Consider the following 27,484-nt stretch of genomic DNA (forward strand, 5'->3'; position numbering starts at 1 on the left):
TTATAGTCCAGCAATTTTATTTGAAATTCACAAGCTTTCGGAGGCTTCCTCCTTCCTCAGGTGAATGCTGTGGTCTATTCCTCAGTAGTGCACTAGGGATGTCAATTAAATGATTGTTAGAAGAAGGAGTGAGTTCATCTCTTAGAGTCAATGGACGTATCTGAACTCTCGGGAAGTAATAGTGAGAGGTGTTGCACTGTTGAAGGCGCCGTCTTTCGGATGAGACTTTTAATTGATTCCCCGTCTGCTCTCTCAGGTGGATGTAAAAGAGCCCACGGTACTATTTCGAACAAGAGCAATGGAGTTCTCCCTGGTCTCGTGGCCAAAATGTAGTCCTCAACCAACATAATGAACAGATAATCTGTTTTCGTGATCACATTGCTGTTTGTGGGTGCTTGCTGTGCACAAATTGCATGCCGTGTTTCCTACATTGCAACAGTAACGATATTTCAAAAGTATTTGATTGACTGTGAAGCGCTTTGGGACGTCCTGAGATCGTGAAAGGTGCTCAATAAATGCAAGTCTTTCTTCTTTATAATATAAGATTTTAGTATTAGACCTCTAATTCAGAAATTAAAGCTTGTCAGGCAATTTGAAACAAAACGCATTGCTCAAAGCCTATCTCCAGAATTCTGGCTCAACTGTAAACCTCGACATTGGGAGTATCAAAGCCTTTTGCCTTTGTGTGTGTCAAGAAGCTTTGAGTAGTGAAAAGAGCTTATTAGGGCTAAGATTAAATATGGACACGTGATTCAATAATAGAACATTGAGTCCCAATATCTCAAGTCTCTCCTCATATAGTTTCTCATCTCTGGTATCACTCTGATACTCACACTCTCTGTGAATTTAATTCCTTTCTATGATGGCATTCCATGTGAGTTTTGGGAATGCTATCATAGAAAGGAATGAATGGGCCCTATCCATTGCCATGTACAAATTTATTAATGCCTTTTTACTTTAAAAAAAATTGTACTCAGGATATGGGTGTCGCTGACAAGGCCGGCATTTATTGCCCATTCCTAGATGCCCTTGAGAAGGTGGTGGTGAGCCTTCTTCTTGAAGCTCTTGTACTCTATGCCACTTTTTATAAAACACAAAATGCTATTGCCATTTTTTTTTTAAATGGCTTTATCTACCTACACTTGAATTTGAACCCCTAGATCTGTTCCTCCACACACTTCAATGTCTCTCCATTGACAGTATACTCCCATTCCTTGTTTCTCCCTCCAAGAAACATTACCTCACACTTACCTGCAAATGAATTGAGATTATTGATCCGCATGGGCAACCAATTCCACAAAAATGATCCCAAATTGTTCTTCCACTGGCCTAAGTCTGCTGTCACTTGTGATGCTCTGGACTAGTGCCAATGAACAAGTCTGGTGGTCTCCAAAAAACCGATGAGGCTATCTTTGGGGTGTGGAAAAAGCACCATAATGAGTTTGCATCTGGCACAATGGGACAAATCCATCCAGGTTGAAAAAAATGGTGGGATGTGTTACACGGTTAGAAAGCCTTAATGAACCAGCTTGATGGGAGGAAGTGAACTCCTCACTGTGTCACCAAGCTAATGTTAGGGCAGCAGGTATGGTGAATTCGTAAAAGCTGCTCTAGGCAAGTGGAAGGAGAACAGCAATGGTTTTGGTCAACAGTGGCAGGAACTATCAACTGGCCTTGAAGCTGCCCTTCTGCAACTAGTTTGAGGCCTATAAACCTTTGGTTTTCCAGAGTGCAGTTGTGGTTTCTACCCACTAGTTGGAGATCCTCGTCATCACAAAACTACTGAGGAATCGCATTAGCATTTATGATGATCCTTTTTAGGTGTCCGTCTAACTCAACTTTTAGAGTTGAGGTACAGATCAGCCATGAACTAAATGAATGGCAGAACAGGCTCGAGGGGCTGAATGGCCTACTCCTGTTCCTCTGTTCCCCTTTATGCCAGAAATCCTCACCAGCACAGAGCACTGGTAAGCTTCCCACTTCTTGTCAAGCTACAACTACCCTACCCATTGGTTTGCAGGGTTATCTGGAGACAACGGGAAGAATTCCAACCCCCACTGGAAAGTTAAACTTCCAGGTTCAACTGGTGAGCTAGCCCGGCTAGTCAATTAACATCACCTTGGATTCTACCACATCATTGACTTGGTTCTGAACTTCCATTGCCTGGCACATCATCTTAGAGGCACCTTGACCCCAAAGAGACCCCACTCTCCCCTTTGACTGATGATTACTAGTTGGTCATTAGACAACTGACAAGCTCAGGTTTAACTATTGCATGGACTCACTGATCAATGGTTCCCTGCCCTCTCTCTGCTTCAAATGTAAATCCACTTTTCCCTTGAAATATGCAATGGTGTCCACCTTATTCTTGTAGCTAACAAAATAATAATTAAATACTTGTAGAGTTATTAGTACAAGGAATGAAAATGAAGTTATCACATACAGTTTTGGTTCCACCGTACAATCAAATTCATTCATATTGTGATTGCCACAGAGCTAGGGTTAGGTCGCAGGCCTCCCACTCACTTGATAGTGCACGTGTCTAAATATATTTTTACTCTTCTAAATCAGGACTTTTGCAGAACTTAATTCATACCATGTACAAAAGAAAATTACATTTATATTTTATGGCTCCAAGTAAAAGTTCCAAAACCAATTTTTACCAACAAACCCATTTTAACGACATTATTTCAACGACATTATAGGATAGTGTCCATCGTTCCTTTTAATATATCTAATTTTGATAGCGCTTTTCCTTATTCAGTAAGTGTGCGAAATTTTACTGCTAAATTATATATATTAAATAACACAATCTTCAGGAATCATTTTTTGCTGGAAGAATCCATTAAATCTTTTGCTTCATTGATCTTTGCAGCTAGGAATGGCGATCCTCCTAAAGTTACAGGGAAACAAATAAGCACAGTCATGTCATGTCACCTCATTAATACTTTGCCACGAATGATTTGCAAAAGTGCTGAACAGCAATAATTAACAGTGCAGCTTCAAAGCCTATACCTATACGTTTTTGTATAATCTCAATCAGCATACCCTAAAAAAAAGGCTTCCGCTTATAGAATTATACAGCACAGACGGGGCCATTCCGCCCATCATGTCTGTGCCAGCTCTTTGAAAGAGCTATCCAATTAGTCTCACTTCCATGCTCTTTCCCCACAGCCCTGCAAAATTTTCTTTCGAGTATTTATCCAATTACCTTTTCAAGGTTACTGTTGAATCTGCTTCCACCACCCCCACCCTTTTAGGCAGTGGATTCTAGATCATCATAACTCGATATACAAAAAAAGTAAAAATATTTTAAAGTTTGAAATTGTGCACTTACATGCACACCACCTAGGATTCACTAAATTAATCTTTTTGTTAGCAACAAATTAGATTAAGCCCCCTCCCAAGAAAGGGTGTACAAATGGGTGTATAGTGGTGATAACTATTAGCATATCAAGCTTTATACTGCAGTTATAATGTATCATTAACACTGCCTGGCTAGATCCGCAATTCTCCAGCCAAGCAGACAGTTGTCCACTCCTCCTCTTTCAGCAGTTAACATTTAAACGTTAAGTGTCTGCACTGTCTAAAGATTTAAATTAGCTCCAGGTAGGGCACTTTTTAAACCTGGTTTGGATCTCACACCAGCTGTCTTTGTGGTCAGGCTCTGACTTGTCCGACAAGTGGAAATCACTTCACCAGCAATGCTGAAGTTGTAGTGTGAACACATGCTTACACATAATCAGAATTACTTTGAAAGTTAACTCGCTTTTAACTTGGTTAAAAGTGCATTCAGCTCCAGTTTTAGCTGATTAATTGGAAAATGAATCAAAATGATCTGGAGCAAAATACTGCTCTCCACAGGTCAGTTGTCAAATATTTGCCACAAAATAGGTTCAGTCTAGTTGTCTCCCACACTCTCACGTATTCTCATTAGACTATTGGAAAGGTTTTAACCACAATTATATAAGCGACCATAATACTACAATATCCTTAAAATACCTTTTCACAAAGAACTCACTTTTACAATGCATGGGAATTGCTATGTATGGAAATACAAAAGTCCCAAACGATACACTGTAATATCTGAGTATACCTCATCATCATATAAACAATCTAGTTTTAAAGCTCAATGTTCAATATCCATCTTTTCATTTTATAATCTACCTTTTTTCTTAATCTTTAAGGCTATGTGAAGCCTATATCTTCATTTAAACTGCGTTACCTATGTGGTTACAGGGGTAGAATCACTCAATATAAATGACATGCTGATTCATAATACACCTCGCTCTGTCAGATATACGGGGCAGCTGAGATAGCAGCTAAACTGAACTCTAACCTTTGATAACAATTTTTACTCAAGTACCAATATGTAAAAGCTGGGTCCAAGTACTGGGAAGAGCTGATTTAAGCAACACTACAGTTGAGAGATGATTGCAAGTACACAGGAAATCTTCCAGTGCAGACCCCACTAACTGACGCTCTACAATACACGGAGTGCCAAATTCTGAGCTGGTGCTTGGAAGGGTGAGAGCGAGCGACAGTGCATCCCCCGGAGGACTGTTTTCCTCCTCTTTTGCTGTAGCTGGACCTGTGGTGGACCTTAAAAATGTGAGAGTTACTGGCAAGAGCAAGCAGTATCAGATGAGTGGCAACTCAGTGCAACATCAGGTGATGATGCAGTGGATGTGCGGGAGAGAGTTCAGTGTGAAGAGAAAAGGAGGGTAGGATGGCCCAACAAACTGCAGGACAAATCCTCCGGGCTCGCCACCTACCATGTTTCTACACTCCTATGACATGTGAAGAATGCAGAATGAAGACAATTAAGAGCAAGCAGGTCATTTGACTGACCAGACTGCATTGGCCATTAATTACCTGGAATAACAGACAGTTGTTCACTCCTGTGGAAACAATTACCATATATACTTGCATGTAAGGTGACTCGAGTATAAGACAATCCTCCAAAATACCACCAGAAAAAATTCATCTACTCATAATAGACGAGGGTCATTACAAAGCTCCTATCCTCCAAAATTCTCAGCTTCACGTTGGCTGGTGTCCTCTCTATTTTTACTTATTTCAACCAGCACATTCCTATGACCGATTGCTCTGCTCCTGCAGAACTGTTGTACGTTAGTTGCAGCTCCCGTTGCTGATTTTATGTTTCCTCTCCCTTTGTCTGTCCTGCTGGGCTTGACTCAAATTTAAAATCAGCAGCAGGAGCCTGGACTGAAGATGGGAGGAAAAGTCGCCTGTTGAATATCAGAGTGCTCGGGGAGTAGAGCAGAACAACGGATAGGAATGCACCTGTATGGTATGGAGTCTATTGCCTTTAGAGAAAGCGCTTTGACATGAGGGAAACCAGAGGGACAAAATGATCATCATGGACAGGACTTCCTCCCTACTTTCAGCCCCAAACAGAGACATGGGCTTCTAGTCTTAACATGAGTATATATGTAGCTGTGGTAAATATTGGGCAAAAAGAAAAACATCAAGCTTCACATTCAGAATTTCACTAGTCAAGCAGTGTGCATTTAGAATCTTCTACTCAACAAGTACAACTTGCATTTATATAGCGCCTTTAACGTAGTTAATCGTCCCAAGACACTGCACAGGAGCGTAATCAGACAAAAATTGACACCCAGCCAAAGAAGGAGACATTAGGATCTTGGTCAAAGAGGTAGGTTTTAAGGGGGGTCTTAAAGGAACATAGGAACAGTAGTAGGCCATTCAGCCCCTCGTGCCTGCTCTGCCATTTGATAAGATCATGGCTGATCTGTGATCTAGCTCCATATATCTTTGGCCCATATCCCTTAATACCTTTGGTTGCCAAAAAGCTATCTATCTCAGATTTAAATTTAGCAATTGAGCTAGTATCAATTGCCGTTTGCAGAAGAGAGTTCCAAACTTCTACCACCCTTTGTGTGTAGAAATGTTTTCTAATCTCACTCCTGAAAGGTCTGGCTCTAATTTTTAGACTGTGCCCCCTACTCCTAGAATCCCCAACCAGCGGAAATAGTTTCTCTGTATCCACCCTATCTGTTCCCCTTAATATCTTATAAACTTCGATCAGATCACCCCTTAACTTCGAAACTCCAGAGAATACAACCCCAATTTGTGTAATCTCTCATCGTAACTTAACCCTTGAAGTCCGGGTATCATTCTAGTAAACCTACGCTGCACTCCCTCCAAGGCCAATATGTCCTTCCGAAGGTGCGGTGCCCAGAACTGCTCACAGTACTCCAGGTGCGGTCTAACCAGGGTTTTGTATAACTGCAGCATAGCTTCTGCCCCCTTGTACTCCAGTCCTCTAGATATAAAGGCCAGCATTCCATTAGCCTTATTGATTATTTTCTGCACCTGTTCATGACACTTCAATGATCTGTGTACCTGAACCCCTGGGTCCCTTTGGACATCCACTGTTTTTAACTTTTTACCATTTAGAAAGTACCCTGTTCTATCCTTTTTTGATCCAAAGTGGATGACCTCACATTTGTCTACATTGAATTCCATTTGCCACAGTTTTGCCCATTCACCTAATCTATCAATATCGCTTTGTATTTTTATGTTTTCATCTACACTGCTTACAATGCCACCAATCTTTGTGTCATCGGCAAACTTAGATATGAGACTTTCTATGCCTTCATCTAAGTCGTTAATAAATATTGTGAATAATTGAGGCCCCAAGACAGATCCCTGCGGGACTCCACTAGTCACATCCTGCCAATGTGCGTACCTACCCATTATCCCTACTCTCTGTTGCCTTTCGCTCAGCCAACTTCCTAACCAAGTCCGTACTTTTCCCTCGATTCCATGGGCTTCTATCTTAGCTAACAGTCGCTTATGTGGGACCTTATCAAATGCCTTCTGGAAGTCCATATAAATAACATCCATTGACATTCCCCTGACCACTACTTTAGTCACCTCTTCAAAAAATTCAATCAGGTTTGTAAGGCACGACGTACCTTTCACAAATCAATGTTGGCTCCCTCTGATTAACTGAAAATTCTCGAGGTGTTCAGTCACCCTATCCTTAATTATAGACTCCAGCATTTTCCCCACAACAGATGTTAGGCTAACTGGTCTATAATTCCTTGGTTTCCCTCTCTCTCCTTTCTTAAAAAGCAGAGTGACACGTGCAATTTTCCAATCCAGAGGGACAGTTCCTGAATCTAGAGAATTTTGAAAGATTATAGTTAGGGCATCTGCAATGTGCTCACCTACTTCCTTTAAAACCCTGGGATGGAAACCATCTGGTCCTGGGGATCTGTCACTCTTTAATGCTATTACTTTCTTCATTACTGTTGTTTTACTTATGTTAATTTTATCGAGTCCCTGTCCCCGATTCAATATTAGTTTTCTTGGGATTTCCGGCATGCTATCCTCTTTTTCTAGTGTAAATACTGACGCAAAGTAATTGTTCAACATGTCCGCCATTTCCCCATTGTCAATGACAATATCCCCACTTTCAGTTTTTAAGGGGCCAACACTGCTCCTGATCACCCTCTTTTTCCTAATATAACTATAAAGGTTCTTCGTATTGGTTTTGATATCCCTTGCAAGTTTCTTTTCATACTCTCTTTTTGTAGCTCTTACCATCTGTTTTGTGATCCTTTGTCGATCTTTGTATCTTTCCCATTCGCCATGATCTGTGCCATTTTTTTGCCTTTTTGTATGCCCTTTCCTTATGTCTTATACTGTCCCTTACCTCTTTAGTTGTCCATGGCTGTTTTTTTTGGCAAGTAGAGTTCTTGCCCCTCAGGGGTATAAACCGGTTCTGTATCACGTTAAATGTTTCTTTAAACATTTCCCAAAGGAGAGAGAGTTGGAGAAGTGGAGAGGTTTAGGGAGGGAATTCAAGAGCTTAGGGCCTAGGCAGATGAAGACACGGCCGCCAATGGTGGTGTGAAGGAAGGTGGGCGGGGGGGAGGGGACGCGGTGCGTTGGGTGTGGATAAGAGTCCAGAGTTCGAAGAATGCTGTTCTCAGGAAGCTACAGGGCTGGAGGAGGTTACAGAAAAAGGGAGGGGCGAGGCCATGGAGGGATTTGAACATAAGGATGAGAATTTTAAAATGGAGGTGTTCAGAGCCAATGTAGGTCAGCGAGCACAGGGATGCTAGGTACGACATCTCAGTGGGTATTAAACTTCATTAATTAACTCAACTATGGATAAGCAGCGGCCACTTTTCACTATGGTACTGGCAAGAGACTTTCAGACTGCACATACTTAGCGTTGAGGACTGTTCTTCAGAGTTTTGCAACATCAGTTGGATTATTCCCTCCGGTTTACCATAGGATGCACTTCAAACTTTAACATCTATCAATAAGACTTCTGATTAATCATTGCATATTAACTTCTAGAAGTGGCAGATAGGTGTTAGCTGGATGCTGCAAGCAGTAACCATACAAGAAATAATCATTAAAAAGTTATGTGACTTTCCAGTCCAGCTACAATAATTGGAGTTAACTTACCCTCCACGGAATACAAAATGACCCACTTTTTTTTAAAGTTTCCATTTATTATTATTCCTACCTTTGTCAGGATGATTCAGCAGCATAATTCTCTTATGGGCTTCTCCAATTTTCGATCGGTTGGCTGATGGACTGGCAAGTGAGAGAGAGTCAGACAGAGAGAGCGAAAGAGAGAAAGAAACATCATCAATCCAGACTCATTGCTCACTCAGAACATTTATCAAGAATTAAGAAATGTTCCCAGATCTGTAGAATCCTGTGACGTTAGAAGCTAACCAACTGTGATTCATTCATCGGGGCTGACCATTGGGGGGGGGGTTGGCCAATCGTGGGGGTCAGGTGAGCTTGGATGAAGCACTCCTGTTCCTACTGGTCCACAAGCAGTGCAATAAAAGCTCTCACCTCATCGATCCAGCCTTTCCCACCTGCTTTCATCCGACGTGAATCAGAAGCGATGAGAAACCCGAACAGGTACAGTAAAATTCATTTTACATTTGCAATACACAAAAAGTTAAGTGCCTCAATTATCACAATGAGGTACATTGCTCCATTAAGTATCGGCCTGTCAGCATTGAGTGCCAGCGGGACTTCCAGGTGTCTGTTGCACGTGCACATCCTAACGCACCTGGGTCAAACATGGAAGTGGGCGTGTTGGAGCCGGGATGCAGTCCCACTCCAAAAACTAACTACTTTTACTGCCCAACCGCCCCAACTCACCTGTTCTTGGGGATTAAAATTACCCCCCAAATCTCTCATTCAACAAAAAAGGTCGTTCGCATATTTACCGCTAAAATATCCGGTCGTTCATCTTTGTGGGCAGCCAGCAGAAATGTGACCCAGGGTGGAACCTCTATGAACTTTTATGAACTGGCTGTGATTGACAACACCTTAGGTATCAGCTGTAGCTCACTGGTAGGACTCTCGCCTCTGAGTCAGAGGTTGTGTGTTCAAGTCCCACTCCAAAGAATTGAACACAAAATCTAGACTGTCACTTCAGTGCAGTACTGAGGGAGAGCTGCACTGTCAGAGGTGATGGGGACCTGAGAGGGCAGACGGAGCCTAGGTTTAACTTCTTGGGTCTATACTCATTGGAGTTTAGAAGAATGAGAGAAGACCTTATTGAAACGTACAAGATTCTGAGGGGACTCGATAAGGTAGATGCTGAGAGGATGTTACCCCTCATGGGGGAATCTAAAACTAGGGGGCATAGTCTCAGAATAAGGGGTCGCCAGTTTAAGACGGAAATGAGGAGTAATTTCTTCTCCCAGAGGGTCGTGATTCTTTGGAACTCTTTACCCCAAAAAGCTGTGGAGGCTGAGTCATTGAATACATTCAAGGCTGAGTTAGACAAATTTTTGATCAGCATGGGGGTCAAAGGATATGGGGAAAAGGCGGGAAAGTGGAGTTGAGGTAAAAATCAGATCAGCCATGATCTCATTGAATGGCGGAGCAGACTCGAAGGGCCAAATGGCCTACTCCTGCTCCTATCTCTTATGGTCTCATCCAGAAGATGGTACCTTCAACAGTCCCTCAGTACTGCAATGAAGTGTCAGCCTAGATTACGTGCTCAAGTGTCACAGCCATTTCTTCGGAAAAAAAAATTCGAGGAGATTGGTCAGGATAGACTTCCTCCTTTTCTGAAACTATGTATACTGCTGTTAATTGAGTTATCCTCGTAAAGGCAATCTTCAAGTTTGTTCTTAATTCTACTATCGATGCAAGACAAATGGTTCTGCGGTTACCCAAGTTCTGTTTTGTTACCCTTTTTTAAATGGGTACCATGGCTTGGTTCCAAACCTGTTTTCAGTCACTGCCTCATGATGACCATCAGCCCTTTGTAGATTTTGCCCGTAATTTAACTTCGCATTCTTGGATATATATACTATCTTTGGAGATTTCCTGCTGTGAGCCTGTCTATAACGCAAATTATGTCACATATAGATGCCACTGCTTGGCATATTGTTATAGGTAGTCATAGCGACCAGACCAACTTTTACAATATTTTGCTTGTATGGGGTTGGTAAAGAGATTCAGAAAGTCATTTAGAATCTGGAGTTTAACAAAAGATAGATGTTAACTTCACAAGCAGCTAAGTGCTTCTCAACTTACTAGAGGCAACAGGTCAGTGTTTGTAAACGTACACTCTCGCATTTGAGGTTTTTTTAAAAAAAGTTTTTATTAAGTCTGGTTAAACTTAATTCAATGTAACTAGTCATTGTACATGGGGGCAAACAGTCTGGATACGTACGGGTAGAATCCTGCAGAGCCTCTCCCGCATGATCGACGTGGATCCTGGAGGAACGGCCGTTTATGCCATTTCTGCGGGGTTTCCAATAATTTTCCGCCAAAGTTACAGCGATAGATCGGGAGAGACCCCACAGAAATTCTAACCCCCTAGTCAACGAAAGATACCCAGAACAGCATCTGTAAAATTATGAGTGAAGACACTTACCTGACACCTAATATAAGGCTAGCCTCACGTTTATTCATTTTAGCTTCAAATCCTCCTTTGTAATATGCTGAAAAGCTCTGTAGATAAAATAAACAATCCATGTAGTAACCCATCTCTTAATGATACAAAACATCCTGCTACATTAATGTTTGCAGAGCTCACTTCTGCCATTCTATGCTTCAGGATTCTGCAAAATCCCTGCTAATTATGGTTCTAGTTGCCATGTTGAACCATTATTTGATTGTTAAACACAAACGCACAATTAAGCATCAGAGTAATTTGAGGATCGACAGAGGAAAAGAGTAGTTTTACCAACAAACCTCTAAGAGAAGACAAAACATTTGTTATTCAGGAATGGATTCAAAGTAAGTTCTCACTGCACCACCAAACTCTCACCATTTTGTTTGGCTGTGGGCCAATCCCTAGCTGCCCTGAGAACGTTTGAAACAACTGAATGGCTTGCAAGGCCACTTCAGAGCACATTACTGATCCAGTTGGGTTTTTACAACAATCCGACAGCTTCATGGGCACTTTTACTGATGCTAGCTCTTTATTTGCAGATTTTTTAAAAACTGAATTCAAATTCCCAAACTGCCATGGTGGGATTTCAACTCATGTTCTCTGGATTATTAGTCCAGTAACGTAACCACTACACTATCATACCCAAGAGTATCATTGCCAAGAGCTGATGCTTGGCCATCTCAACTTCTGCAGCGGAAATTTTAGAGCCTTCTAATTTCAAAGGAAAGCAGAGACAAGCCAGGAACAAACAGTACAAACCACTAGTTTTATGTTTGTATCCTCCAACTTTGCACTTACGGGTGAAAATTAAACAATATATTTTTTAAATAAGCCTGTTACCACAAAACTTCATTGACATGAATATTTTGTGTGAAAATGGCAAAAATGAACCCGTCACTAAATATCTAGTTGCGTTCACAGTAGATTCTGGAGTTTAGAAGAATGAGAAGTGGTCTCATTGAAACATATAAGATTCTGAGGTGACTTGACAGGGTAGAGGCTGAGAGGTTGTTTACCCTGGTTGGAGAGTCTAGAACTAGAGGGCATAAACACAGGATAAGGGGTCGGCTATTTAAGACTGAGATGAGGAGGTATTTCTTCACTTAGAGGGTTGTGAATCTTTGGAATTCTCTACCCCAGAAGGCTGTGGATGCTGAGTCGTTGAGTATATTCAAGGCTGAAATGGATAGATTTTTGGACTCAAGGGGAATCAAGGGATATGGGGATCAGGCAGGAAAACGGAGTTGAGGTTGAAGATCAGCCATGATGTGATTGAATGGCGGAGTAGGCTCGAGGGGCCATATGACCTACTTCTGATCCTATTTCTTATGTTCTTATTCTTAGTGGCAAAGTATCCATGAGCTCCTCGCACTTATTGGAGGTGAGGGTGGAGGAGGCAGGGGAGAGGGGACAAGAAAATGGTTTGTAGTGGAGAAGAGAAGCTGGGGGTTATCTTTGCATTCCAGGATGATCCTGGATTAGTGAGCAGTTTTGGCAGAGGAGAGCAAGACCAGATGTGGTCCAGCCAGATCTGGCAATGAATGGCTAAACCAGTTGTCCACCATAAACGTTCAAGTCTGCATCCCTTGGACTTAAGGGAGTGAAGATGAGGGCTGTACCAGGATGAACGACCAGGGTGAGAGAGAGTAATGGTTTTAATGGGGACAAGGACATCAAAGGTAGAGGTGAGAGTGTGATTGAGCAGATCAGTAGCTGCAGAAATGTCATGGTGAATGGAGGGCCAAATGCAAGACAGTTCAGAATTTGAAAGTGCTGTTATAAGTGACTTGGGGGAAGAGTTTTTTCCAGAGGTGAACACAGAAGGAAGTGGGGTTGGGAGGGGGAAGGGGCACCATGTAGTAATGTATATGAACCCACCCGTAACACACTATGATGTAATTGCTCTAATTGAGTGGAAAGGATTAATGTTCTGTGCACTTAAAATGATCTTCCATTTAAATTTCATTAAAAGTTTAGGGGATCCATCCAAGGACTTTAGGGTGAAAGTTAATCTTTCCTACCTATTGGCTTGCATTTTTTTAACTGAATCACTACTGAAAAATGCATTTGTTGCTTGAAAATATGAGTGATCAGTTGTGTACGTCATGGAAAGAAATGGCATTTGAATGAAGGCGAGGTCAGGATGATTCATTTTATTTCCAGAATTGCTTGTTTCTACATTCCAACAGTACAACACTCCCTCAGTACTAGTCTTAAGTGTCAGCCTAGACTATGTGAACAAGTCCTTGAGTGGGGCTTGAACCCATCACTATCCGACTCTAAGAAAAAAGAGCTACAACTGACCCAAGCTGACTCTCATGTTCTTAACAGAAAACCCTCTCAAAAGTCATTACACGAATTAGCGTACTCAGCATACGCACAAGGTTAGCACACCCCAAAATATTTAAGACATGTACAAATGGGAACAGACTTTTCAATTTCCAAGTACAATTTTTGAAAAGTCAAGCTCTGCTATTAGCAAACTTACAGGACTGGGGATAATTCTTGCCGATTCTGCAATCATTTGTTGAAGAGGCTTCCACAATCGAAATGCATGGTGACCTGGAAAAAAAAATCAGGTACATTTCTGATTGTCCTCTCAGTATTAAAGACAAAACAGCCGCCTTTAATGGTCTATGGGCATGTTGTATTAGTAATCCCCCCTGCAGTCAACCACGTTGATTTTGCATCAAGATAATGGAGGAGACACTCATTACATGGTTTTATTTCCTTTTTGCACCCATCCGTATAAAGAATGCATTGCAACCTATCCAACACTTGGGCCACGATTTTATCCCTGAAGTCCGGGTGCGTTGGGGGTGGGGCAAACAAAATCAGGGATTTCCGGAGCGGGAAGGAATTCCGGCTCCAACCCACTGAAAAACGCACACAACCCAGAACCATCTGGGTGGCCGAGCGTGCACACGCTTCAGGAAACCGGAAGTCCCGCCCAGTGACTATATTTAAACCATCAATCAACATAGTTAAAGTCGTTGAAATGGTGATTTATATTTTTATTGCTGCAGGAAAACAATTTCAACACTGCCTCAACATGTTTCCCATGGAAAACTAGGCGGTTTGCACCCGGCAGCCATTTGGCCATTTAAATCCCTGTTTGACAGATGGGCACAAAAGGTGAGTTATTGCAGCAAGGCACTCAGTTCTCTCAAACTTTTGGCTGGGAGTTCTTTGTGTTTGGACTGAGAATTCTTGGTTCACACTCAGAATTGTTCAGTTTACACATATTTACCTAATTTTAGGACTCCCTTAAACTGACATCATCAGGATGGGGGGAAGCAATGGCTGCATTCACCAGTACATCCGAGGAGGAAGCACATCACCATCTGCAGTAGGCACAGCGTGCAGTTATGCCACTTGCAGCTCCACAAGACAAAGGTGCGCCACAGGGACCTACAGAAGAGCAGAGAGGGGAACAACAGAGGGACCGACGTCACAGGAGACACTACCCTCATGAGGGGGCCTACAAAGGCTGAGCTTCTGGGACCTCTGAGAAGCAGTGCCTACTAAGGCTGAGAGTGAGTCGCCAGGTGGTCGCAGACATCTGCACGCTCCTTCATACAGAGCTGCTCCCGGCTGGGCCTGGTGGCATCACATTGCCCGTGGCAGTTAAAGTGACCACTGCTCTCAACTTCTTCGCCTCCGGATCCTTCCAGGGTGCCACCAGTGACATCGCCGAGGTCTCTCAGTCGTCCGCCCACAAGTGCATACAACAGGTCACCGATGGTTTGTTTTGCAGGGCGTCCCACTACGTCAACTTTCCCCTGGACGACCTCAGCCAGACTGAGGGGGCGGTGGGTTTCCACTCTCTAACTGGCTTTCCACGGGTACAGGGTGCAATCCGAGCACTTCCACACAAGCCAGAACTGTTCATCAACAGGAAGGGATATAACCCCATCAACGCGCAGCTCGTTTGCGACCACCAGAAATGATTGCTTCACGTGTGTGCCAGATTCCCTGGCAGCTGCCATGATTCCTTCGTTCTGCGGGAATCCAACATCCCAGCCCTCTTCCACGCACGAAACAGACTTAAGGGCTGGCTCCTCGGAGTCAGGGGATACCCCCTGTACACGTGGCTCATGACACCTGTGAGAAACCCCATCAGTGAGGCACAGTGTCGATACAACGACAGTCACATCACCACCAGGTCTGTCATTGGACATGTGATAGGACTGCTCAAGATGCGATTTCAGTGCCTGGATCAATCTGGGGGAGCGCTTCAATACGCACCAGCGAGAGTGGACAGAATTATAGTTGTCAGTTGCGTCCTGCACAACGTCATGGAATAGAGAGGGTTTCTGGTGGATGAGGCCCCATGCCCTCATCCAGCATCCACATCTGCCTTCAACATTGAGGAGGAGGAGGAGGAGGAGGATGGGCAACCCATCGACAGTGCAGTGGCTCACCTGGCTGCTCGTGGTGCCAGCTAGTCACTAATATTTGACCGATTCTCATAAGGACATCTGCAAAGTGAGGATAGTCCAGTCCTCAGACCACCTGGAACGAGTACTGCCATCACCAGCCCCCCCATCCCCCCAACACTGCACAAAACAGTCTTACAACTACACATACACCCACTGTAAACGCACCCACTGGATGGCATCAAGTCTCACCATTCATGATGAACACAAGGGCACAATCACAAAAGGTACTCAAGAATGGGCAAGACGTGGCAGTAGTGGTGAGAATGATAACATTTAATGTGAATTTAACAAAAAACAAATATAAATGAAGAACATTACAGTCTGTCAGACACCCTTGAGCATGCCCTTTGTGATCACAAATCCATAGCCTTTCACTTCCTACTACTTCTACGTGGTGCATCCCCTGTGGATGCAGCAAAGGTAGCAGCAGGTTGCTCATGTTCATGCCCTGACTTGAGATGCTTTTGATCCTCGCCAAAGACTGCTCCACCTGCACTTGTGCAGGGGCAGACTCGGCCACCTAGAGAAGAGGCAGCATTGTGGGTGCTGGTTGAGTGGGGGGGGGGCAACGGGTGAGACGTTGGGAGCGCTTTGAGCGGCGTCCCCACTTCCATAGAACCATAGAAAAGATACAGAAGGGGGCCATTTGGCCCATTGTGTCCGCGCCGGCTCGAAGAACAACCAGGTGCCCATTCTAATCCCACCTTCCAGCAGCAGCTTACAGCACTTTAGGTGCAGGTCCAGGTACTTTTTAAAAGAGTTGCAGGTCCCTGTCTCTACCACCAATTCGGGCAACGAATTCCATACACCCACCATGCTCTGGGTAAAAAATTTTTCCTCATGTCCCCTCTAATCCTTCCGCCAATCAGCTTAAATCTATGTCCTCTAGTTCTTGAACTCTCCACTAGGGGAAACAGGTATTTCCTGTCTACTGTATCTGGGCCCCTCATAATTTTGTACACCTCAATCAAGTCTCCCCTCAGCCTCCTCTGCTCCAAGAAAAACAACCCCAGCTTATCCAATCTCTCCTCGTAGCTGCAATTTTCAAGCCCTGGCAACATTCTTGTAAATCTTCTCTGCACTCTCTCCAGAGCAATTATGTCCTTCCTGTAATGTGGTGACCAGAACTGCGCACAATACTCCAGTTGTAGCCTTACCAGCATTTTATACAGTTCCATCATTACATCCCTGCTTTTGTATTCTATACCTCAGCTAGTAACGGAGAGCATTCCGTATTCCATGTCCCCTTTCACCATGATCCCTCTCCTGAGCCAGGGCCACATCACTCCTACCACCCTGCTGGACAACAGTTTGGAGGACATGTGTGATGCCTTGTAAGGCCACTTCTAAAGTATATGTCAGCCTGTTTAAGGCGGCAGAATGGTGTTCACCCTGAGTCTGCACAGCCGTTGTCAGGGCCTGAGCAGTGCTTGAAACTCAATGGAGGCTAGCCTTCTCTCCATCACAGACATTCCCGCACTTACCTGCGCCACCAGTCCATCAATGCAGGAGATGGACTCCTCCATCCTCTCCACTATTGTGGAGAGTGTGCATGGCACCTGTTCCAGTATCTTGCAAATGTGCTGCTGTCCCTCGATCATTCTCCTTTTAAAGGATAGCCCCTGGGGTTCAGCATCTGCGTCCAGCTGAGCAGAGCCTGGAGAGCTTGGAAAGGGTAGCGAACAGTGAGGAGGATAGTGATAGACATCAAGAGGATATAGACACTCTGGTGGCATGGGCGGACGCATGGCAGATGAAGTTTAACGCGGAAAAATGCAAGGTGATGCATTTCGGTAGGAAAAATAAGGAAAGGCAATATAAACTAGAGGGCACAATTCTAAAAGGGGCAGAGGAACAGAGGGATCTGGGGGTATATGTGCATGAATCGTTGAAGGTGGCAGGGGAGGTTGAGAAAGCGGTTAAAAAAACATACGGGGTCCTGGGCTTTATAAATAGAGGCTTAGAGTACAAAAGCAATGAAGTGATGATGAACCTTTATAAAACACTGGTTCGGCCACAACTGGAGAATTGTGTCCAGTTCTGGGCATCGCACTTTAGGAAGGATGTGAAGGCCTTGGAGAGGTTGCAGAAAAGATTTACTAGAATGATTCCATGGATGAGGAACTTAAATTATGTGGACAGACTGGAGAAGCTGGGGTTGTTCTCCTTGGAACAGAGAAGGTTGAGAGGAGATTTGATAGAGGTATTCAAAATCATGAAGGGTCTAGACAGAGTAGATAGAGAGAAACTGTTCCCATTGGCGGAAGGGTCAAGAACCAGAGGGCATAGATTTAAGGTGATTGGCAAAAGAACCAAAGGTGATATGAGGAAAAACTTTTTTACACAGCGAGTGGTTAGGTCTGGAATGCACTGCCCAAAGGAGTGGTGGAGGCAGATTCAAACACGGCCTTCAAAAGGGAACTGGATAGGTACTTGAAACAAAAAAATGTGCAGGGCTATGGGGATAGGGCGGGGCAGTGGGACTAGCTGGATTGCTCATGCATAGAGCCGGTGCGGACTCGATGGGCCGAATGGCCTCTTTCCGTGCTGTAACTTTCTATGATTCTATGAGCAGTGCGCCCACCCACGTGCACTCTCCGCAGCTGCCCCTGCCACCAGTGTCTGCTCATGCTCACTTGTGTGTGTTGACTCACCAGGTGCCAACCCAACTAACTGACCACTAAGACCCACCAAGGTGTGAGTATCTGCGTTGGTGGACGGCTCACTAAGATGTGATGGTGCACCCTCAGAGGCCGGGAACTCCTCTGAGGAATCGCCTTCTCCTGTCACTTCGGTTGTTGAAGGGCCTGAAAAAGAACAGAAGATAATATTAAGAATCATCACAGATGTGTAATGTTTCAATGAGGATACTGAGTTGTTCAACATGCCAATCATTCATAACATCAATTCATGTTGTGTGTGATGAATGTTAAAGTTCTGTCACCAAACGTTTGTGGGGTGCCAGTCTCAGCATCCCTGACGGACAGGCACGCGATGGTGCGGCTGATCTCCAGGGTCTCCTATTCTACCTCTATGAGGACCACTATTTGTTGTGGCCCCCCCTCCAGTCCTCACCCGTGCATTCTGAGCTCTCTTCTCCTACAAGGGGAGAAAGTACAGCCGTGTGAGTGAGTGAGGGTGAAGTGGTCAGCCGATGAATGCATTGCTTTGGGTGAGGCTGACCATGAAAGAGATGCATCAGAGGGTGACTATGACAGAGACATCACATTGGATCAGGATTGGGGTGAGTGGTAGGTTCACAAATGGGGAGGTGAGGAAGTGCTCAGGAAGTGAAGGTAAGTTGATGATGAGCCTTAAGTGGGTGTGAGGAGTGATGTGATGGAGTAGTCTTGGCAGGGCAGAATGTGAGGGGGGGGGGAATGGTTGATGTGCACCACAGAATGCAGGAGAATCAGTTACTATACTCACTTTTACTGACCTGGTTAGGTCATTGAAGTGCTTCCTACGCTGCATCCAAGTGCAGGAGGTGTTGCTCCTGCTGGTCACCTCCTCAGCCACCTCGAACCAGGCCTTCTTGGTGGCAGAGGCAGGGCGCTTCCTCCTGTCCACCAGGTAAAATATTTCCCTCCTCCTCCTCACTCCGGTCAGCAGCACCTCAAGTGAGGCGTCACTGAATCTTGGAGCTGGCTTGCCCCTCTGCCACTCCATTCTGCCCGGTTCCTCGTTTGTCCAGCAAAAGCCATTGATGCAATGGCCCTTTAAATACACAGACATTCCAGCTGACAGCAGGTCATGTGGGTGCGCAGTCCATCTGCTGCGTAGCTTTCAGACGGCAAACCTGGAAGCCACGTTAAGGGCCATCAATTAAGTCGCGATCGCGTGGGGAAAGGTAGGGATTTTTTTCGGGTTTCCCGCGTGCCGATTGACCCTCCCCCCACTGCTGCCATCATATTAAAATCATGCCCATTATGCCACAAAACAGCAAGACAATACCCAACAGACCAAGTTTCTTCCCTTGGTCATGTCTTCTGGCAAACACATTGAAGAATATTTACCTTTTTTGTGCACATCAAGCTGAGGGATGTTAGTGCTGAAGAATGGAATTCTTCTCATTTTAGGCACCCAATGTCAGCATCAAGCATTCCCAAGTCATGTATTGCACAGAGTAAAGTTCCACAATATGACTCAGCTCCAGCCCAAGGGAAGCAGGCACTGGATTGAGACTGGCCAAACTCATTTCACAGAGGGCCCTTACAGCCAGAAGACAGAGGAGATGTTTGTCCCATCAATCTGGGCTGAACCAGGCCTCAGAGGTGAAAGGCCAGTGTCTAATCCACTGTGCCAGTTACCAAGCGTTTACTCTTTTTTTAAAAAAAAAGTAACAGCAGTCAAGTCACCCCGGACCACTTTTATGCACAGCTTCATGCAAGAGCAGCACATACATGAAGGGATTCGCAAAATTTCACATGTTCCCCCCACCCCGAAGATTTATTGGAGTTATTAAAGAAACCCTGGTGTGACTGTTTTAAAAATCCAGGATCTTTCAAAATGGCTGCGGTCAGACTCATGGCCTAAAAAGCCTGCAGCATTCTCCAACAACTTGGCAGGCTTCGTGTCTCAGACAGGTTTCCTTGCACAATGCAGCTGCATTCAAGCCCTGAGGCAAGCCATCAACATGGCCGGCCTACACATCAAAATTCGAGCAGGAAGTGATCGCAGGACAAAAGGTGAACCATCAAGGTACATTCGGAACAATGGTAAAGCAGTTATGGAACAGATCGATACAGGAACCGGCCATTATGTAAATGGGCCAGAAATGAGGTCCTTTGTCTTAAAGCAGTTATGGAACTCAGCAATACAGGAATTGGCCATTAATGTAAATGGGCCAAAAATGAGGTCCTTTGTCTCACGTTTTCGTGCTTACATCAAACAATGAAGCAAGCTGATGAGGTACGAAAAAAACCTGTTACCAAGAGGGTATAACTGGGGCTTGCCCAGTATCTCTCTCTCTCTTTCTCTTCGCCTCCTGGCCCGGTATCCTGTCTGTCTGCTAGCAGCTAAGAAGGAAGGCCATCCAGTAAACCTCGCAACCACATGTCGACGGCAACAGCAGGCACAGGGGCCAGGCCTTTTCATCTGTTTCACCGGTGAGCATTAATTTTCTGGCCGCCACAAGACGACCTAGTTAGGTATAAAGGTGGGGGTTAAAGGGGGATTGCTAAAATTGTGATTTTAGATTTTTCCCTCGATGTGTCCGTTTCTTCCAACCCGATAAGTGTAAGACTGTATTGTATCTATAGCGATTTCTTTATCTTCTGTATTATACTGTTTACCTTGCAATTTTTAGTTTTCTTATTAATAAACATTGGTTTTCCTTGTACCAATCCACTGGTCTGTTTGTCTGTCTTTGTTACCACTCGATAAGTCCTCAGCTCAGAATCAGGAAGGGGTAAGCGATTTGCAACCGCACTGCGGGCAGGGCAGCTCAGGAAAACATAACTGGCTGACCTATTATAAGCCCGAGAAACAGTAAAAGAAACCCCTTACATACATGAGTCTGGGTCCAAGCATTTACCAGCCTCCGTGGCAGAGGAATGGGCATATGGTGATGGAGAAGGGATTGCTACCTTTTTTCCAAATGTGATTGTGGTAGTAAATTCACACAATCCTCAAAAAGAGACCCTTTCTCCTCACCAGCGACTGAAGGCCCCAGACAGGAAGGGAGATTTACTATAGAGGCCATTAAAAAAAATTCCAAGCATTTCACTCTTTCCAAGTGTATGCAAAATAGCTATTTCTTATAAAACATATACTTGATAGTACACCTAGATATAGCTGTTCACTTGTCAATAGAAAGATCTACCCAGTCAGTCAAAAAATAAAGCAAATAGGTAGAAAAGCTTAAGTTTCACCCTGAAATGAGAACCCTAAACTTTTCCGCAGATATAAAAATGGGTGAAAACTAAATTATCTAGATGGCAGATCTTTTTGAGTGCACAGAACATTAACCCCTTCCACTCAATTAGAGTAGTTACATTGTGGTGTGTTAGCTGCAAGGTTGGGTTCATCTGCTCTGCTGCATCAGGGCACCTGAACTACAACTCCAGAAAACTTAAGAGACTATGACGCCTTGCCTTTGGGTCTACATTTAGAATGTGAAACTGATTACGTGCAGTTAATTTGACAGCATTATTGAAACATTAACTTATTCAGGATTTTAGGAGTAGGGGGCACAATCTAAAAATTAGAGCCAGACATTTCAGGAGCGAGATTAGAAAACATTTCTACACACAAAGGGTGGTAGAAGTTTGGAACTCTCTTCCGCAAACGGCAATTGATACTAGCTCAATTGCTAAATTTAAATCTGAGATAGATAGCTTTTTGGCAACCAAAGGTATTAAGGGATATGGGCCAAAGGCAGATATATGGAGTTAGATCACAGATCAACCATGATCTTATCAAATGGCAGAGCTGGCACGAGGGGCTGAATGGCCTACTCCTGTTCCTATGTTCCTAACCAGTGTTTGCAATTTAGACACACAAGGAAAAGGCACAATTGGATAAGTAAAAATGGAAGGAAGCTGCATGGTCAAATAGAAAATAGCACATTCAACAAGCAGCCATAGTTGGCAGGGTGGATCTTTAAACGCAACCAGAAGACTGTGTGGTCACACCGGAAATATTACACGGAAGATATTACAGATGAACAGCATTTAAAAAAGGAACAGAACAAAGGGGGAGGGGGAGAAAAAACAAACACACACACAGGAAAAGAAATAGAATAACCTGTAAAGTGCTTAAGTGGAAAATAGGAGATGATTAAATGGCAGCAGTGATTACAAGCAGGGGCTGTCCAGCGGCATCAACTCAAGTCGAGGCTTTTCCTCATTTGCTTACAGAAAAGGACCTTTAAAATCATTTTTTAATTTTGTCAACTTAAAAACTTTCTTACTAAAGGACATGGTTAGATTTCAGTATATAAAATGTTGCAATAAAATATGACCAGTCAAACTTAAAGAGAAATGGTGAATGCATGGTTAATATATAAGTTCAACATATGGGGATAACCCAACCAGGAAGGTAGTGCAAGCACAGAGTGTTATCAATGTTAAGGGGCATTGGATAAATTTGTGACGGGCAGGGCTATTGGAAGGTATCAGAGGTCCAGTGGGGTAAGAAGTCTGTAACCCCAGTATATTTAGTGACGCGTCACAGGTAACCATGCTTTCCTGAAGTGTGCTGGATTTGAGAAATCAGAAGAAATTTCCCAGAATCTTTTCTAAAATTGGTCACAGGTTTCTTTTTCTCTGCTGTTCTTTTGGCATTACTAATGATCAAGGAGATTGGTGCACGAGATTACACCCAGCTTTTGACCTGTGCACTGATGGGCCTAATGGTCTCCTCTCAGCTTTCTCACAGGTTCATGACCAGTGCAATAGAGTCAAAGGAAGCTAAGTGGAAAAAAAGTGATAGCTAAGGGAAAAAAACTCAACCTCTTATTTGGACTGATGGATATTTGTCAGATTGGACCAGAGCAAAATAAAGGACTACACTAGTTTGTGAAGAACTGCAGAGGTGCGAAGTTAACCGTTACCTTACCTGCAAATGCTGCAGCCGCGAAACCAAGTCCAACTGCTATCAGTGTCCTACCCTAGGAATGGAATGAAAAAACCTTATTTTTTAAAACAAAAATATGTTCAGCGAAGGAATGCAATTTAAAAACAGCAGGTACAGCAGCATACTCATTGTGCCCTCCTAATACTGGATCTTCATTTTATGAAACAGGAATGCACACTACTCAATCATATTTTGGGGAAAGGTGTTATCTATCATTGCTTCACTTACATCAGATTTCCCCATGCAAAGGTAAATGAAACTAATGAGAAACTATTAATGGATGACACAGTCCTAGCTGGACAATTTACTGGTGCTTGGCAATGGTAAGCTGTGCTTGTCATCTCACCAATCTGCCCCTAAGTTCTTTGGCCTTAGGTAAGTGGGGTGTTTCGCTGCAAGATGGAAGAAGATTCTGAGTATTTTCTGAACCAGTTACTGTTGGATTAGCTGAACAGTCAAGGATAGATTCAGAAGGCAACGTCTATAACACAGAACGGCTGAATGAGAGAAAAGCTTGCAGATTGAGATAATCTAGAAAAATCTCCTTCAGAATATGACAGAGTGTTTCATTGGTGATATTTAGATTCCATCCCACCCGATATGTGTTCTGTGGATCCCCTGCCCCCCAAGAAATTATCTGTGGTCAGCTCAGTTGAATATTGCTGGGCGAGTCCCACTATTGATTTTTTTACACACCGAGACAGAAAACATTGTGCTGCTGGAGAATTTAAACAGGACAGTAAGCTGGAGATCTTCATTAAGGAGATGAGGCAGAAAAGGAAGAGCCTGTTTAGGGTGCAGGGCAAGAGGGCATACAGGTCCTTTTTAAAAATTGATTCTGGGGATATGGGCGTTGCTTACAAGGCCAGCGCTTATTGCCCATCCCTAGCTGCCCTTGAGAAGGTGGTGGTGGGCCTTCTTCTTGAACCGCTGCAGTCCATGTGGTGAAGGTATTCCCACAATGCTGTTAGGTGGAAAGTTCCAGGATTTTGACCCAGCGACCATGAAAAAACGGTGATATATGTCCAAGTCAGGATGGTGTGTGACTTGGAGAGAACTTGGAGGTGATGGTGTTCCCATACACCTACTGCCCCTGTCTTTGTCACACACCACCCAGACTTGAACATATACTGCCCTTGTCCTTCTAGGTGGTAGTGGTTGTGGGTTTGGGAGGTGCTGTCAAAGAAGCCTTGGTGAGTTGCTACAGTGCATCCTGTAGATAGACACACTGCAGCCACAGTATGCCGGTGGTGGAGGGAGTGGATGTTTAAGGCGGTGGGTGGGCTGCCAATCAAGCAGATTGCTTTGTCCTGGTTGGTACTGAGCTTCTTGAGCGTCGTTGCAGCTGTACCCATCCATGCAAGTGGCGAGTATTTCATCACACTCCTGACGTGACTTGTAGGTGGTGGAAGAGGATTTGGGGAATCAGAAAGTGAGCCACTCACCGCAAAATACCCAGCCCCTGATATGCCACGGCATTTATGTGGCTGGTCCAGTTAAGTTTCTGGTCAAAGGCGACTCCCAGAATGTTGATGGTGTGGGATTCAGTGATGGTAATGTCACTGAATGTCAAGGGGAGGTGGTCGCCTCATTTGCAGACATATTTTGTGTCACCAACTTGGGATATATGCAAATTAATGAGAACATGGTTTTATAAGTGGCTCAGAGGTAGGCACCAGAGAGGAACATAGGAATTGCTAGATGAAAAAAGACAGTCCATTTAGTTCGCCCCCTACCTTCCTGGTAGTCGCATGATACACTGATAATGGAGTTGTTGACTATTCATAGCAATCAATCTCTATCAATTAATCTACAACAAACCCAATTATGACACAAGGAAACCCTCAGTGGTGGAAAGCTTTGGGAACCATAGGTTCAAAGTCACCTGTTCCTCCCAAGCATGCTCCACTTACCACACATCATGTCTCACTTTACTCATATATTGTACCCCAAAATATTATTTTCTGAAATAAATCCATTTCATTTGCATTTGAATTAATCAATACTACCTGCTTCCACGTGAAGACACAAAGGAAAAAGCTTGGCACATCCTGGTCTGAGTACAAATAAAAAACAAGTGCAAATTTTCAACAGAAATAGAACATGCTGAAATACACAACTCAGGCCTGTGAGCATCCAAAAAGAGAGAAAGCCAGGTTAATCTTTTGGGAGTACACCTGAAGTGAATTCAGTCTTGAAATATTTGACTTCCCAGTAACTTCCCAACACTTTCTGATTCCCCAAATCCTCTGCCACCACCTACAACTCCTGGAATTTCACCCGGCTGTCCTAATTCGGTGGTTATCTGTTGAAGGGCTGAAACTGGCTTTATTGTCCTGCAGCTTCAGGATATCAGTAACCTGGAGGTACGAATAGCTTTGATTAGTCTCACATGGGCAGCCTTGGTGGACAGTGGCACTGGGAACAGTGGCTGCTCCAGAATCCCAGAGGTCATCAGTACCAGCAGGTACATACATATTAAAATTAGGACACGTCTAGAGACAGTGGCAGTGTCAATAGCAGTTTCTTGACAATGCGCTGTCAATAGCGGGTTCTACCACTAATCCCTAATATCCCAACTCTAACACCCTAACCCCAACCCCTAACTCCCATCCCTAACCCCCTGATCCTAATTGCAAACCCTCATCTTAAAATAATCGCATTGTTAAAAGCAGTTTCTAACACTAACCCCTAATCCTAGCACACTATCCTTATCCTTAATCCTAACACCCTCACAACAACACGCTAAACCATGTGATGCAGGGCCGGCTGCAATGTCAATAGTCACTTCGCATAATCTAGGCTGACACTGTTGGAGGTGCCATGTTCAGATGAGATGTTAAACCGAGGCCCCGTCTGCCCTCTCATGTGGACGTAAAGGATTCCATGGCATTTTTCGAAAAGGAGCAGGGGAGTTCTCCTGGTGTCCTGGACAATATTTATCCCTTAACCAACATCACTAAAAACAGATGATCTGGGCATTCATTCCTGTTCTTGTTTATGGGACCTTGCTGTGCGTAAATTGGCTGCCACATTTCCCTACAACAGTGATTAAACTGCAAAAGTACTTAATTGGCTGTGATGCGTTTTGGGACATTCTGGTGGGATCAGATCTCTGGATTGTTAATCCAGTACCATAACCAGTAGCTACCATACCAGTATACCAAAGTGCATCTCCTCTCTTCTGCGCATGCACGATGCTTCAGCTCATGCGCAGAAGAGCGAAGACACAACATAACACTGTGAGGCGACTCATATTGACAGGTCAGGCTGGGGCGGGCAAACATGGGCAGAGGACAAAAATGTGGATAACTGGCTACTATTTTGAGCCTAAAAATACCAATATTTTCAGATATAGGAGCAGAGATTAAAAGAGCCAGTTGGATGCTGCAAAGGGAAGGGCAGAGGGTAGAGTTGCCAACTGTGGTTGAACATATTCCTGGAGGTTTCATCACATGACTTCGCGCCTCCAATTGCCCCCCCGGTTAAACAACCTTTTTTAAAAAATCAACTCTGATATTTTTAATCAAGTGAGGCGCTATTGACACCACGCAATTTAGGTGCAGGGTGTTAGGGTTAAATTGTTAGGAGAAGGGTGTTTGAGGTAAGGTTTAGTGGGGGCGGGTGTTTGAGGGAGGTTTTTAGGGTAACGTTTCAGGGGAGGGGGGTGTTTAGAGGAAGGATTATGGGGAGGGTGTTAGGGTTAAATTGTTAGGGGGAGGGTGTTTAAGGTAAGGTGTTAGGGGTAAAGCTTATGGGGGGCGAGTGTTTGAGGGCGTGGTTCGGAGTAAGGTTTTAGGAGAGGGTGTTAGGGTTAGAACCCGTTTTTTAATCATTGACACCGCGGATGTTACCGGACGGTTCCTAGAATACTTCAGTTTATTAGTTATAAGAAGGCGACTGCTCCTCGATGGGCCGAAGGACCTGCATCATCCCTCGGCCCCGCAGTGCGGTCTGCAGCACTCCTTGGCCTAGTGAGACTGGACCGCTCGATCTGACCAGGAGTCCAATGGCACAAGGAGCGGAGGCGGAGGCGGGTAGGGCCACCGCTCCCCATCGCGGCACTCTCCACCCCGTTGCTAGGGGCCGCTGGTTTTGCCGCGCACAAGCCCTGGGTGTGAGCGAGACCAGCCACCCGCTGGCACGCGGATGTACCGTGAGCGCGCCCATTGTCTCCACTCACCGCGTCACTCTCCGCGTGCCGCTCGCCACCGCTCATCACAGCTCGCGCCGCGCCTTCCAACGGCTCTGGGTTCCTGTCCACCACGCTACGGTATCCGCGCCCGGTCAAAAAAGGGCGAGCGCAAAATTCAAAACTACTGCCAACCGTACAGAGGTGCGTGCCAACGTGCTGCATAAATGTTCTTGTTATTCTCACTAGATTAACAACCTCTCCTTAGTTTGGATTAAATCCCAAATGCAAATTATACATTGAAATATGTAATGAAAAGACCCGGCACTGAATTCTACGTGTGTATTTATTTTCATTCTGGTTGTCAATCAGTGTTAAAAGGTTTGG

The 27,484-nt window shown here is 44.3% G+C and overlaps 1 protein-coding gene across 1 annotated transcript; it reads right to left on the reverse strand.

Moving 5' to 3' along the window:
* LOC137327122 (dnaJ homolog subfamily C member 15-like) lies at positions 1-27,256 on the reverse strand. Its single transcript, XM_067992590.1, has 6 exons — positions 27,149-27,256; positions 22,948-22,999; positions 13,434-13,507; positions 10,925-11,001; positions 8,534-8,604; positions 1-2,893 (listed from the first exon to the last, which is right to left on the reverse strand). Exons 1-6 carry the CDS (start codon positions 27,182-27,184, stop codon positions 2,823-2,825), a joined length of 381 nt encoding a protein of 126 aa, XP_067848691.1. The 5' UTR covers positions 27,185-27,256; the 3' UTR covers positions 1-2,822.
* Between the last annotated feature and the right edge of the window lie 228 nt (positions 27,257-27,484).

The sequence above is a fragment of the Heptranchias perlo genome, chromosome 11 (genome assembly GCF_035084215.1).
Source record: "Heptranchias perlo isolate sHepPer1 chromosome 11, sHepPer1.hap1, whole genome shotgun sequence".
Taxonomy (NCBI): Eukaryota; Metazoa; Chordata; class Chondrichthyes; order Hexanchiformes; family Hexanchidae; genus Heptranchias; species Heptranchias perlo.